The sequence below is a fragment of the Dendropsophus ebraccatus genome, chromosome 3 (genome assembly GCF_027789765.1).
Source record: "Dendropsophus ebraccatus isolate aDenEbr1 chromosome 3, aDenEbr1.pat, whole genome shotgun sequence".
Lineage (NCBI taxonomy): Eukaryota > Metazoa > Chordata > Amphibia > Anura > Hylidae > Dendropsophus > Dendropsophus ebraccatus.
Window position 1 is genome coordinate 25,176,720 of NC_091456.1, and position 14,376 is coordinate 25,191,095.

The following is a 14,376-nucleotide window of genomic DNA, read 5'->3' on the forward strand; positions in this document are numbered from 1 at the left end:
GGTACAATATATCGTACGGAAATTCATTTTGCGATCGCTTAAAGCCTATCTCACACATTGGTTAAATCGGTGAACAACTGTTCACACGGAACGATCTGCGAATTTTTTGCGAACGATCAACGACGATTTGAGAATTTGTTGAAAGATCAAAATGAACGATTTCTTGCTTGTTTGATCATTCGCTGCGTTTACACGTACGATTATCGTGCGAATTTGCGCGATAATCGTTCTGTGTAAACGCAGCATAATAGGACCCTATAAACAGAGAACAGGAAAAAAGGAAAAACTGAGATTCCTTCTCTTTTCAAATCCATTCCTGGCTTTGGCTTCAAAAATTCTGTCAGATAAGTCTCTCTCTGTCTAAAAACACCAAAAATTAAAAGAACCAAAATATAATATGAAAAATTTAATTTTAAAATAATATTGAGCAGATAGCTACAGAATTTGTATCATACACTGTGCATAGCGTTATCTGCATTTTTAGAATGTTAGCTTACATGTTCCTGTCTGAATTAGTACACACAAAAGAGGCTATTAAAGTAATGGTGTTTACACGGACTAAAGTCAACTTCCGGCCTGTGTCGCGCCTGGTTTTATCTAGCATTGTAAGTCTGTAGGTTGAAGTCATTCGTACACCCTTGCCAAGGAATGTTCTAATCTCGTACCCACCTGAAGCCATGTAATGAAGCATGGCAAAGAAGAAGAACACACTCAGGAGAGAGAGAGGATGCATGTCTGTGGAGATACCAGCTCACGTGCTGCTCGGCTGATAAGTGGTACTGGAAGCTCATCACAGGATTAGGGAGGGGAAGGAAAGATGCTGCGAGAAAAAAAAAAGAAGGAAGGAAGGAGGAAAACAGAGAGGAGGCTACACATGGAAAACATTAATAGCATATGTAATACATTTCTAGCCTGATATGTCCAACAATCAAAACAACAACCTCAGGACAACGGGTAGATCGGTTTTAGATAATATATGTATTTTTTTTAAATTATTTTTATAAAATTTAAATTTATAAAACTTTACTGTTTTGCAAACTAGTCCTTGCGTCAGAACCCTTTCAGTGCTGGCGAGATTATTGTGTAATCTGACCCAGAGCCTGGATGGGAGGCACCTACAGGGTTTCCACCTAAAGCAAAATAAATACATTTCCTGAATATTATTTTTTGCACTTTTTAACACTGCTTTAGGGATTAGTGATAGTAATCTCATTGCCCTCCCGGTGGCCTACAGCATTCAACTGCTAAAATTAGTATCACTAAATGCTGATAAAAACAATTTAGGCAAGATGGATGTCCCCATAATAGTGCACTACTGACCAGTAGCGGATTGCAAGAGGCCCATTTTGGGCGGTAGCCGGGGGCCCTGAGCTCCTGGGGGGCCCATGGCCACCCAAAAAGACTTTCAGTGGTGTATTGTCTCCTGGCTACAGTTCTGCCATGATTTGCAAAAAAATTAAATAAATCTCAATTTTGCACAAATCAGGGCATCATTATCTATGGGAGGGCTCGCGCCTCCTCTCTCCACGCCTCTCAGCTGGGAATAATTGACATGTCAATTCTTCCGAGCGGAGAGAGGAGGCACGCGAGCCCTGCCATAAACTGCCTGTATGACAAAGCGGCTGGCGTAATTCCAAACGGAGAGTTCCGCTGTGGAATTCCGCCAGTTTTACTCCATGTGAACTGGCCAGTGGGGTTGGGGGGCACAGGCTTGGTGAACAGCCCAGGGCCTATGGTAAAGTTAATCTGCCCCTGCAAAAACAGTAAAGCTATCTAATGCTTTCCGTGGTCTCAATTCTATTATTTGGAACTAATGTGCTGAGCCTGAAGATCCAATAGGTCTCACAACTAATATTAGCCCGGTATCTATCAGGATTTACTGCTAGGATCTGTTCTTTTTTGTATTTTTGTACATTGAAGTTTATATTTGCATGAAAAAGCAACAAAGAAACAATTTTTGTGAAGAAGCTTTTGTGTCCTGACCAGGGGCGGATTAAGGATACCATGGGCCCTGGGCGGTTCAGAAATTGTGGGCTCCTTGCTAACCCCGCCCCCTCTAGCCCTGCCCCCACCCCACTTACCATGCCCCAACTAACCTGGCTGAGGGTGCTGAGGGTCCTCAGGCTATGTAAACAATAAATGCTGGCCATTAAGCATATAGATTACAACAACAAAAAAACATATATAGCATCTAGAGATCACATAGCCTGGGGACACTTTTTGTAAAGGTTTAATATTATCATTTTTGTTACCAGCTGATTTTGCAGCTCAGTTCTATTTAAGTAAGAGGAGCCAAGTTGTAATACACACACTGCCTGAGTATTATAATTTTATAGTATTATAATAGAAGTATAATTTTTGTTATCAGATGAGGTGTCATAGAGAAGGACCTACGACCCTGCTGCTGTCTATGGGAAACTTCAGCTGATAATGACAAGGACTTAGAGGAGGCGTCTTCTCTCCATGAGGGATGTTTTGCTAAATCAAAGTTGTTCATTTTTCTTTTTGTTCTCCATCTGGCTCCGGCCATCATGAATACTTCACCGGCCACGACTCGTCCCCACAGGATCTGTCAGAGAGACATTTCAGACTCCTCACTCCAGCATCATCCTCATCTCTATACAAAGTCCACATCTGCTTTCATATAAGCGATTAGCCCCAGTGTGTGCCTCCAAATACTAATACAAAGTTCACCACGCTTGCAACAAAACTTTTTCAAAAGTGCTTTACTGAAAGTATCCTTTCCTTCCTTTTGCAAAAAAATGTTGTACAATACAAATCACCCAAAGTGCTCATTACGCGGACCACATCTGGTTACTGGATACGATTTTACTCCTCTCGGCGCTCTTGGTCCACCATTTGCATCACCGGAGACAGATAGGCGTGCAACCACGCAGAAAGATGGACGTTACAGGAGTGTTCCTCCCTTCTTCACGCATTACCCCCATGTATATAGCCCCCTCTGTGCAGCATTACCCCCCTGTATATAGCCCCCTCTGTGCAGCATTACCCCCCTGTATATAGCCCCCTCTGTGCAGCATTTCCCCCCGTATATAGCCCCCTTTGTGCAGCATTCCCCCCCCTTGTATATAGCCCCCTCTGTGCAGCATCCCCCCCTGTATATAGTAGCCCCCTCTGTGCAGCATTACCCCCCTGTATATAACCCCCTCTGTGCAGCATTCCCCCCTGTATATATTAGACCGCTCTGTGCAGCATCCCCCCCTGTATATAGACCCTTCTGTGCAGTATCACTGCCCAGTATATAGCCCCCTCTGTGCAGCATTACCTCCCTGTATATAGACCGCTCTGTGCAGCATTACCTCCCTGTATATAGCCTGCTCTGTGCAGCATTACCTCCCTGTATATAGCCCCCTCTATGCAGCATCCCCCCCCCCCATATATAGCCCCCTCTGTGCAGCATTACCTCTGTATATAGCCCCCTCTGTATATAGCCCCCGAGTTCCTACCTGGTACTACTATCTACCACTACTCTCAGCGGAGTGCCCAGCGCAACTTTGGCATCACAAATAGGATTGGATCTGCGTTGTGCCAGCTGCAAACACCCCTAAAACGGTATTGCAACCCCCAGAGAGACTTTATTCAAAGTGGTGTGATTGAACGGGACTATTCACTGTGCCGCCATGGGGTTTCGGGATGTGCCCTATTTTCCAGTCAGTGTGGAGGATGCTTGTTGTGTTTTGCTGCGGGAGGGGGTTAACCGCCACGCCACCGAAACGCGGGAATCGCCCGGCGCCATAGACTTTACTGTGAATCCTCCTGATTGGCTGCCCGTGCCGAGTGACGTCACGGTTGCTGAGCAGATTGCCGAACCGGAACTTCAGCCTCTGTGCTCCGCCTCCTCCCAGGTCCTCAAGACCTCGCCAGTGCACAGCAAGATGGCGTCCTGCCAGGAGTGCGCACCTGTTGCTGCTGATTCTACACTACCGGAACCTCCAGCCAGTGGCGTAGCCACCGTGGTCGCGGGGGTCGCCGCCGCGACCGGGCCCGCCACAAGGGGGGCCCGCGGGGCCCCCCGATCAATCACTCTTGTGACCGCAAGCATTGTTTTGCTTGCGGTCACAAGAGCCTGGCTCCATCTTCCCCCAGCTGCTGCGCGGCTGCCGGGGGTGTCGCGTCTTACCCCCGGCAGCGCGCGCATCCCAGAACTCCCTGCGCGCCTTGGGCCCTGACTTCCGTTTTCCGGCGCGCAGGGAGCGCGATGTCAGGTGAGTTAAGTTTTGTTTTTTTATCAGCCTGTACGGGTGGGGGGAAAGGAGGGGGGCATCTATGAGGGTGGGGGGAAAGAGGGGGCCATCTATGAGGGTGGGGGGAAAGGAGGGGGGCATCTATGAGGGTGGGGGGGAAGGAGGGGGGCATCTATGAGGGTGGGGGGAAGGAGGGGGGCATCTATGAGGGTGGGGGGAAAGAGGGGGGCATCTATGAGGGTGGGGGGAAAGAGGGGGCCATCTATGAGGGTGGGGGGAAAGAGGGGGCCATCTATGAGGGTGGGGGGAAAGAGGGGGCCATCTATGAGGGTGGGGGGGAAGAGGGGGGCATCTATGAGGGTGGGGGGAAAGGAGGGGGGCATCTATGAGGGTGGGGGGGGAAGGAGGGGGGCATCTATGAGGGTGGGGGGGAAGGAGGGGGGCATCTATGAGGGTGGGGGGGGAGGAGGGGGGCATCTATGAGGGTGGGGGGGAAGGAGGGGGGCATTTATGAGGGTGGGGGGAAAGAGGGGGGCCATATATGAGGGTGGGGGGAAGGAGGGGGCCATCTATGAGGGTGGGGAGAAAGAGGAGCCATCTATGAGGGTGGGGGGGGGGAAAGGGGACCATCTATAAGGGAGGGAGGAAGGGGACCATCAATAAGGGAGGGGGGGAAAGGGGACCATCTATAAGGGAGGGGGGGAAGGGGACCATCTATAAGGGAGGGAGGGGAGGAAGGGGACCATCTATAAGGGAGGGGGGGAAAGGGGACCATCTATAAGGGAGGGGGGGAAAGGGGACCATCTATAAGGGAGGGGGGGGAAGGGGACCATCTATAAGGGAGGGGGGGAAAGGGGACCATCTATAAGGGAGGGGGGGAAAGGGGACCATCTATAAGGGAGGGGGGGAAGGGGACCATCTATAAGGGAGGGGGGGGAGGGGGACCATCTATAAGGGAGGGGGGGGGGGAAGGGGACCACCTATAAGGGAGGGTGGGGGGGAGGGGACCATCCATAAGGGAGGGTGAGGAGAGAGGGGGCCATCTATAAGGGAGGGGGTAGAGGGGTCATCTATAAGGGAGGGGGTCATCTATTTGGGGGGGGGCAACATAGGGGGAGAGGGAATACACAGAGGGGGGCATATATTATTAGGAGGTCACATAGAGTCAGGGCTACCCACTAAATGAGGGTGTAAAGGGGACAGTACAGATGTGCAGTGTGTATATAGATGGAGATGGTGTCAGAGTGTGGAGCCTAATATGTCTGTCTGGCAGATTCTGTGGATTCGTGGCTCGGAGAAGTTCTCATAACGGCCTAGGACGGATGGAGAAGAAGATGAAAAGGAAAGAACTCCGATCAGAAAAGACGTCTCCTGTGAGTCACCTGATATAACTGCACTGTAATGTATATGGTGTATAGAGCCTGTGTAGAGCTGGGGCCACTTCTATATGACTGGATGAGGTGATTTAGTGTACTGGATTTGGTCAGTAACAATATGGTGGTGATGGTAGTGGTTGTGGTGTGGCGGTAATATTTCCTCCCTATATACTGGTATTACTGGTAATATTGGTCTCAGTATACAGGATTTGGTCGGTAACAGTATGGCGGTAATAGGTAATATCTGTCTTGGTGTGTGTGTGTGTGTGTGTGTGTATATACAGTATATATATATATATATATATATATATATATATATATATATATATACACATACAGTGGTACCTTGGTTTAAGAGTAACTTCGTTTAAGAGCGTTTTGGTTTAAGAGCTCACAGTTTTTCAAAATTGTGACTTGGTTTAAGAGCATTGCTTTGGTTTAAGAACTTCCTGTATTGGGTGGGAGCGCGAGTGGAGAAGGGGCATGGCCTGCATAGCGGGGTCTACAGCACTGTACTCTAAACACCTTCCAAATCATAGCAGATCCCCTTCAGGCTGGGGCTTACATCAGGGGACAGGACTGTGTGTGGGGGGGGGTAATCTCTCCATAGCTGTAACCCCTCTCTCCCCGGACAGAGAGTGCTGCATGTAGGTGCCCACATCTGCCCTGCTCATTCCTTCATGCTCCCTGCAGTCTCTGTCAGCCCTTGTGTTTCCCATCCTTTCCATTACTGTACAGTACAGAATAATAAATATATTTGGGGTGTGGAACCAATTGTCTGCATTTACATGATTTCTTATAGGAAAATTTGCTTTGGTTTAAGAGTGGATTTGGATTACAAGCACCGTCCTGGAACGAATTATGCTCATAATCCAAGGCACCACTGTGTATATAAATATATATATACATATATATATATATATATATATATATATATATTCATCCGACAGCTACTGCAGCTGGGGCGCTGCCCCGTCGGACGACAAAAGACTGAGCCGGGCCTCCATCCCGGCCTCTGCTGATCAGAATGAGGGGCCAACACCTGAGACCAGCATTTCTCCGGGACCCGGTCACTCCAGCACCGCTGACTTCGCTTCTTCTACCGGAGGGTCCTCATCACCGGACAGCGAGCAGATTGTAAGTGGACCGACTCCGTTGTCCTCAGGCCCCGGCCCTAAAGGGGAAACCTCTGTCAAGGCCTCAATCTCCCCAGGGCTGTGGCGGCCTCCAGGCAGGGCCGCTTTAACCTAGGTGCATATGGTGCACGTGCACCGGGCCCCCTAGTTCAGATCACGTGACAGGGGCCCCCAGCTGAGGAGAGCAGTGAAGGGGAAGGAGCTGAAGACACAAGTGTCGGTGCTCTGTGACACCTGTAGCAGTGCGGGGCTGGTGGTGGTCGGGAAGGAGGAGGACTGTAGCTGCTTCCTGTGAGACAGTGCACAGTGCAGAGTGACCGGGTCTTACAGGAAGCAGCTACAGGCTGCACTCCATGCTCTGCTGGCCCTGTCTGCGGGGGAGCCCAGGAGGCAGTGCCCACTTCACAAGCATCCAGCCTCTCCCCAGGCAGAGTGTGTGGAGGCCGGGGAGCAGCGCCTGCACCATAGATGTAAGTAGTAGCGAGGGGGGGAATTGAAGCTGGGGGCCCACTGACAGAGGATTAGCCCACCAGACCTGTCCGGAGTATGTCCCGATAAGCCTCGCCCCCTGGTCTCAAGCCCCGCCCCCGGCACAGACCACAGGTGGTATTTTAACACTTACTGCCATTCAGAAGTCACCCAGCTTTCCTGCATCTTATATTGTATGACTGAGGCCACCCAGCTTTCCTGCATCTTATATTGTATGACGGAGGCCACCCAGCTTTCCCAGGATCTTAGTCTTAGTATGATGGGGGGTCACAAGATCTTACAGACTAGAAGGACTGAGTCAGTCCTCCTAGTCTGTAAGCTCCTGTGTCCCCCCAGTCCTCCTAGTCTGTAAGCTCCTGTGTCCCCCAGTCCTCCTAGTCTGTAAGCTCCTGTGTCCCCCCAGTCCTCCTAGTCTGTAAGCTCCTGTGTCCCCCAGTCCTCCTCCTAGTCTGTAAGCTCCTGTGTCCCCCCAGTCCTCCTCCTAGTCTGTAAGCTCCTGTGTCCCCCCCAGTCCTCCTAGTCTGTAAGCTCCTGTGTCCCCCCAGTCCTCCTAGTCTGTAAGCTCCTATGGTCCCCCCAGTCCTCCTCCTAGTCTGTAAGCTCCTGCGCCCCCCCAGTCCTCCTAGTCTGTAAGCTCCTGTGTCCCCCCAGTCCTCCTTAGCTGTAACCTCCTGTGTCCCCCCAGTCCTCCTTAGCTGTAACCTCCTGTGTCCCCCCAGTCCTCCTAGTCTGTAAGCTCCTGTGCCCCCCCCAGTCCTCCTAGTCTGTAAGCTCCTGTGTCCCCCCCAGTCCTCCTAGTCTGTAAGCTCCTGCGCCCCCCCAGTCCTCCTAGTCTGTAAGCTCCTGTGTCCCCCCCAGTCCTCCTAGTCTGTAAGCTCCTGCGCCCCCCCAGTCCTCCTAGTCTGTAAGCTCCTGCGCCCCCCCCAGTCCTCCTAGTCTGTAAGCTCCTGTGTCCCCCCAGTCCTCCTAGTCTGTAAACTCCTGTGTCCCCCAGTCCTCCTCCTAGTCTGTAAGCTCCTGTGTCCCCAGTCCTCCTCCTAGTCTGTAAGCTCCTGTGTCCCCCCAGTCCTCCTCCTAGTCTATAAGCTCCTGTGCCCCCAGTCCTCCTCCTAGTCTGTAAGCTCCTGTGTCCCCCCCAGTCCTCCTAGTCTGTAAGCTCCTGTGTCCCCCCAGTCCTCCTAGTCTGTAAGCTCCTGTGTCCCCCCAGTCCTCCTAGTCTGTAAGCTCCTGTGTCCCCCAGTCCTCCTCCTAGTCTATAAGCTCCTGTGCCCCCCAGTCCTCCTAGTCTGTAAGCTCCTGTGTCCCCCAGTCCTCCTCCTAGTCTATAAGCTCCTGTGCCCCCCAGTCCTCCTAGTCTGTAAGCTCCTGTGCCCCCCAGTCCTCCTAGTCTGTAAGCTCCTGTGTCCCCCAGTCCTCCTCCTAGTCTATAAGCTCCTGTGCCCCCCAGTCCTCCTAGTCTGTAAGCTCCTGTGCCCCCCAGTCCTCCTAGTCTGTAAGCTCCTGTGTCCCCCAGTCCTCCTCCTAGTCTATAAACTCCTGTGTCCCCCCAGTCCTCCTCCTAGTCTATAAGCTCCTGTGCCCCCAGTCCTCCTCCTAGTCTGTAAACTCCTGTGTCCCCCAGTCCTCCTCCTAGTCTGTAAGCTCCTGTGTCCCCCCCAGTCCTCCTAGTCTGTAAGCTCCTGTGTCCCCCAGTCCTCCTCCTAGTCTGTAAGCTCCTGTGTCCCCCCCCAGTCCTCCTAGTCTGTAAGCTCCTGTGTCCCCCCAGTCCTCCTAGTATGTAAGCTCCTATGTCCCCCCAGTCCTCTTCCTAGTCTGTAAGCTCCTATGTCCCCCCAGTCCTCCTCCTAGTCTGTAAACTCCTGTGCCCCTAGTCCTCCTCCTAGTCTGTAAGCTCCTGTGTCCCCCCAGTCCTCCTCCTAGTCTGTAAGCTCCTGTCCCCCCCCAGTCCTCCTCCTAGTCTGTAAGCTCCTGTGTCCCCCCAGTCCTCCTCCTAGTATGTAAGCTCCTGTGTCCCCCCAGTCCTCCTAGTCTGTAAACTCCTGTGTCCCCAGTCCTCCTCCTAGTCTATAAACTCCTGTGCCCCCAGTCCTCCTCCTAGTCTGTAAGCTCCTGTGTCCCCCCCCCCCCCCCAGTCCTCCTAGTCTGTAAGCTCCTGTGTCCCCCCAGTCCTCCTAGTCTGTAAGCTCCTGTGTCCCCCCAGTCCTCCTAGTCTGTAAGCTCCTGTGTCCCCCCAGTCCTCCTAGTCTGTAAGCTCCTGTGTCCCCCCAGTCCTCCTCCTAGTCTGTAAGCTCCTGTCCCCCCCCCCCCCCAGTCCTCCTCCTAGTGTGTAAGCTCCTGTGCCCCCAGTCCTCCTAGTCTGCCGGGAGCCCAAGTTTATGCAGCTGATTGAGGATATTCAGCGCGTCCTCTCTGTCCTGCAGCCTGTCACTAAAGCTGCGACTGCCATGCCCACCGCTGCACCTGCAGCTCCCACTACAGCGGGGCAGTCCACAGCAGCTAACACTGCCTCTCCTGCTGCTGTGGCTAAAGTCGCTACTTCTACCACGACCGTCACCTATCATGTGGCCCCCATCATCTCTCCTATCACCACGGTGACGCCCAGCATTGTGGTCACTACTGCGTCTAATGATGTTCCTGCCCCAGCGGCCTCACGCCACTACTATCCTTGGAAGAAAAAGACGAAGTCCACCGAGAGTTCCTCTGCACCCTTTTACTGAACACCACCAGTTCGCTACAGAGATCAAAACTCTTGACTGTTCTTTTTGTTTTGTTTGCTGTTATTGTGTGATTAGAAGATTTGCAACGTTCAAGATGTGTACCTGGTCCTCCTGACCAAGCTTCCTTGTTTACTATCCAGCTATGTGCTGAAAGGACACTCAAGTTGTTATATTGTTCTTCAGTGCCTGTCCCAGAGCCTTTTACATGGACGATGGTCTAATTGCCTAAAAGAGACTCTACCCAAAACAGAGACACTTACCCAGTTCTTCCCAAAGCACTTTCCAAGAGTATGTGATTATAAAGGTTCATTATTGCACTCTATTATTGCACTTCAGTAGTGAGAGTATATTTTCATGTCAAAGTCAGATATTTTCCTCCTTCTCCTAGTAAGAAGCCAGTATATATATATATATATATATATATATATATATATGCAAAAAAGGGGTCCGTGGAGCCTCAGTTACGAGTCTCAAAACACTGGAATAGCCAGATATCCCTCTCTCCAGAGAAGGAAGCCCATTGCCAAGGGGTGCCTCCTAGTGGGGAGAGCACCAAACCACCTTGATACGTAGTCCCTCAGGTCCTACCTCTGTTGAGAGCTTTAGGACCTAAATAGGGAAACACCAGGGTGGCCCCTGTGAGTCAAAGTCTAACTCTGTGGCGAGTATAACGACATAAGACAAGGGTTACCAAGGCTAGGCATCCATCCACAGACTGCAGTTTCGGGGTATTTGCCCCTCGTCAGTGTGGAGCAGGATTCTGGCTACTGGGGCAATGATAAATAGACCAACAAAACACAACAATCACTGAACTCAGGGAGAACAGTGAAAAATTCCAATGGAGTACTCATTTACGGACAACAGAATCCTGCTCCACACTGACGAGGGGCAAATACCCCGAAACTGCAGTCTGTGGATGGATGCCTAGCCTTGGTAACCCTTGTCTTATGTCGTTATACTCGCCACAGAGTTAGACTTTGACTCACAGGGGCCACCCTGGTGTTTCCCTATTTAGGTCCTAAAGCTCGCAACAGAGGTAGGACCTGAGGGACTACGTATCAAAGTGGTTTGGTGCTCTCCCCACTAGGAGGCACCCCTTGGCAATGGGCTTCCTTCTCTGGAGAGAGGGATATATGGCTATTCCCGTGTTTTGAGACTCGTAACTGAGGCTCCACGGACCCCTTTTTTGCATATTTAAATTTTGTATGGGACAATCAATGGAGACTCGTAAATGAGTACTCCATTGGAATTTTTCACTGTTCTCCCTGAGTTCAGTGATTGTTGTGTTTTTTTGGTCTATTTATCATTGCCCCAGTAGCCAGAATCCTGCTCCACACTGACGAGGGGCAAATACCCCGAAACTGCAGTCTGTGGATGGATGCCTAGCCTTGGTAACCCTTGTCTTATGTCGTTATACTCGCTACAGAGTTAGACTTTGGCTCACAGGGGCCACCCTGGTGTTTCCCTATTTAGGTCCTAAAGCTCGCAACAGAGGTAGGACCTGAGGGACTACGTATCAAGGTGGTTTGGTGCTCTCCCCACTAGGAGGCACCCCTTGGCAATGGGCTTCCTTCTCTGGAGAGAGGGATATATGGCTATTCCCGTGTTTTGAGACTCGTAACTGAGGCTCCACGGACCCCTTTTTTGCATATTTAAATTTTGTATGGCACAATCAATGGAGACTCGTAAATGAGTACTCCATTGGAATTTTTCACTGTTCTCCCTGAGTTCAGTGATTGTTGTGTTTTGTTGGTCTATTTATCATTGCCCCAGTAGCCAGAATCCTGCTCCACACTGACGAGGGGCAAATACCCCGAAACTGCAGTCTGTGGATGGATGCCTAGCCTTGGTAACCCTTGTTTTATGTCGTTATACTCGCCACAGAGTTAGACTTTGACTCACAGGGGCCACCCTGGTGTTTCCCTATTTAGGTCCTAAAGCTCGCAACAGAGGTAGGACCTGAGGGACTACGTATCAAGGTGGTTTGGTGCTCTCCCCACTAGGAGGCACCCCTTGGCAATGGGCTTCCTTCTCTGGAGAGAGGGATATATGGCTATTCCCGTGTTTTGAGACTCGTAACTGAGGCTCCACGGACCCCTTTTTTGCATATTTAAATTTTGTATGGGACAATCAATGGAGACTCGTAAATGAGTACTCCATTGGAATTTTTCACTGTTCTCCCTGAGTTCAGTGATTGTTGTGTTTTGTTGGTATATATATATATATCCATAGCCTCAGAGAAAGTCTATTTTCTAAAGAGTGTATTTTCTAAAGGGTATTCTATTTTTCTCATTTATTGTGTTATCCACTGGAAAGATTCTTTGAGCCAGTGTTCTTCAGGACATCATAGTGTTTGTCTTCCATGTTTCCCTTCCTTGTGTTTCCATTGTTTGTCTGTCCCTGTTTTGTCCCAACACACAGTAGTTGCTACACATAGTCCCACTCAACACTTACACTTGCCCATACATACTGCACCTTGGATACCTTTTTCGTGTGCAAGGCCTCTTGAGTAATTGAGTTGTATGACTGTTTGGTGTGTACGGAAGCTTCCAAATGTATGCTTGTGTTTGTTATTTTATTCTTTTCTCTTCCAGGTGTCCAAGTCACTTCACACAGACACCAAAGGCATTACACAGGTCTTCTCGTTCTTTTTTTTCCAGTAGGGTAACGTATGTCATTGAAAACCTACTGTCCAAACTGCCTGGAATTTGCGGGTCACCGGCCAGCAGTTAAGTAGTCCTGACTCACGTGTCAGATGGTCCACGCGCTAACTACCTGTAACCAGAGTATGTTAGGCACCCCTAGGTGAAGTCCTGCCACTAGGGTTTTCCTTTCTCTGCACATTTCTTCTCTCACCTGTGCCTTGAGCATGGGAAACACACACCTACATACTCACAATCACATTCCTTCCTCTTGTTTAGTCGTCCTGTCCATCTGTGTTTCAATTATCGAGATGCTGCCTCAACTTCAGATTCGCCGAGGTCGGCTCATTCTTAGTGGGGAGGTATGCAGTGTCCCAGAACAGAGTTCCTTCTCTTATTGTTTCCTTCAAAGTGTATCTTTATATCTGAGTCAGTCAATATGTTATTGCCTCTGTTCTGAAAAGCTAGGGTCCACTGCAAACTGTGTGTATTGTGTCACCCCTCTCAGTATTCAGGTCTGTTATTTCATTTATTTCTCATCCATATTCAGTTATCAGTGCCTAATAGTATTATGTCGCCTCCAGTGTTCAGGTATGGTACTTCTCATGTATATTTGGTCCAATGTGTCCTAATGGTGTGATGATGCAATGGCTTGGTGTCACGTGACTGTCCTCTGCTTCCATGGTAACCCCAATGGCCATTGAGCTTTGGCTGGGAATACCATGTGACTTCCTGTCCTACCTCAGTCCTCTTCCACCTTTAGGGGCACAGGATGTGTTGCTGCTGCTCCTGTGTCACAAGGCCGCAACTTTGCGGTACCTGCTGTTGCACTTACCAGAAGTGTTCCTGGCTGTGTTCTATTCTCAAGTTCTCAAGATTCTCATCCTAACCACAAGATCTGGGTGCCGTTCTTCAGTTATTACTCCCATCATCTCTTATCATCAGAAACAGCAAGTATTCATCTCAGTTCCATTCCGCCCAGCATCTTATCCTCAGTATCACTACTACTCCCATCATTCAGCACGCTATCATCACCGCCTATTGCAGCATCACCCATTACTCTGCCTTATCCAAGTCTGCCTTATACCCGGTTGCATCCGGAGAGACTGTTGCTACTTGTTACCACCATGATAATAAATACACAACTACCGTTGTTTCTGAACCTTGGCATTGGTGTGATAATTGGTGCCCTGACTAAGGACAACAAAGAATTGCTCGGGCTCCGCTTGGTCAGGTTCCCGGTGTACAGCTGCTATCCCTCGTGCCCATACCGTGACTACCATCAGGCAAGTGGCTAACCGAGTTCCTACCTGGTACTACCATCTACCACTACTCTCAGCGGAGTGCCCAGCGCATAGCCCCGTCTGTGCAGCTTTCCCCCCTGTATATAGCCCCCTCTGTGCAGCATTACCCCCCTGTATATAGCCCCCTCTGTGCAGCATCACCCCACGTTGAAAAAAAATAAAATAAAAGCCTACTCACCTCTCCCCTGCAGCCTCTTTCCTCCTGGAGATCTGGTCCCCAGCTGCATGGCGACGTCTGTCCTCTTCTCTCCAGGCCTCCGCGCTGGCGAGCGGCCAGCAGTGACGTCACTGGCCTCTAGCAGACGTGCATGCGGGCAGCACGTCTGCTCCCATTGGATGCCTATTTAAAGGGACAGTGGCCGCAAGTGGACCGGCGGCTGCAGCCCATTATCAGAGCGGGCGGACTGGCGCGGGGAGAGGGGAGCAGCAGCAGCAGCAGTGGCAACATTGGCATTATAATGGCGGCAATCTCGCTTGGGCCCCCCGGAGCTCTGGGCCCCTGGCGGT

At 50.5% G+C, this 14,376-nt stretch overlaps 1 protein-coding gene across 1 annotated transcript in view; it reads right to left on the reverse strand.

Moving 5' to 3' along the window:
- Positions 1-14,376, reverse strand: part of LOC138786986 (serotransferrin-like) — a 46,516-nt gene that overhangs the window by 29,884 nt on the left and 2,256 nt on the right. Inside the window, exon 2 of the mRNA XM_069964069.1 lies at positions 670-820. Coding sequence (XP_069820170.1) covers positions 670-733 — 64 coding nt within the window. The 5' untranslated portion in view covers positions 734-820. The remainder of the gene's footprint in view (positions 1-669; positions 821-14,376) is intronic.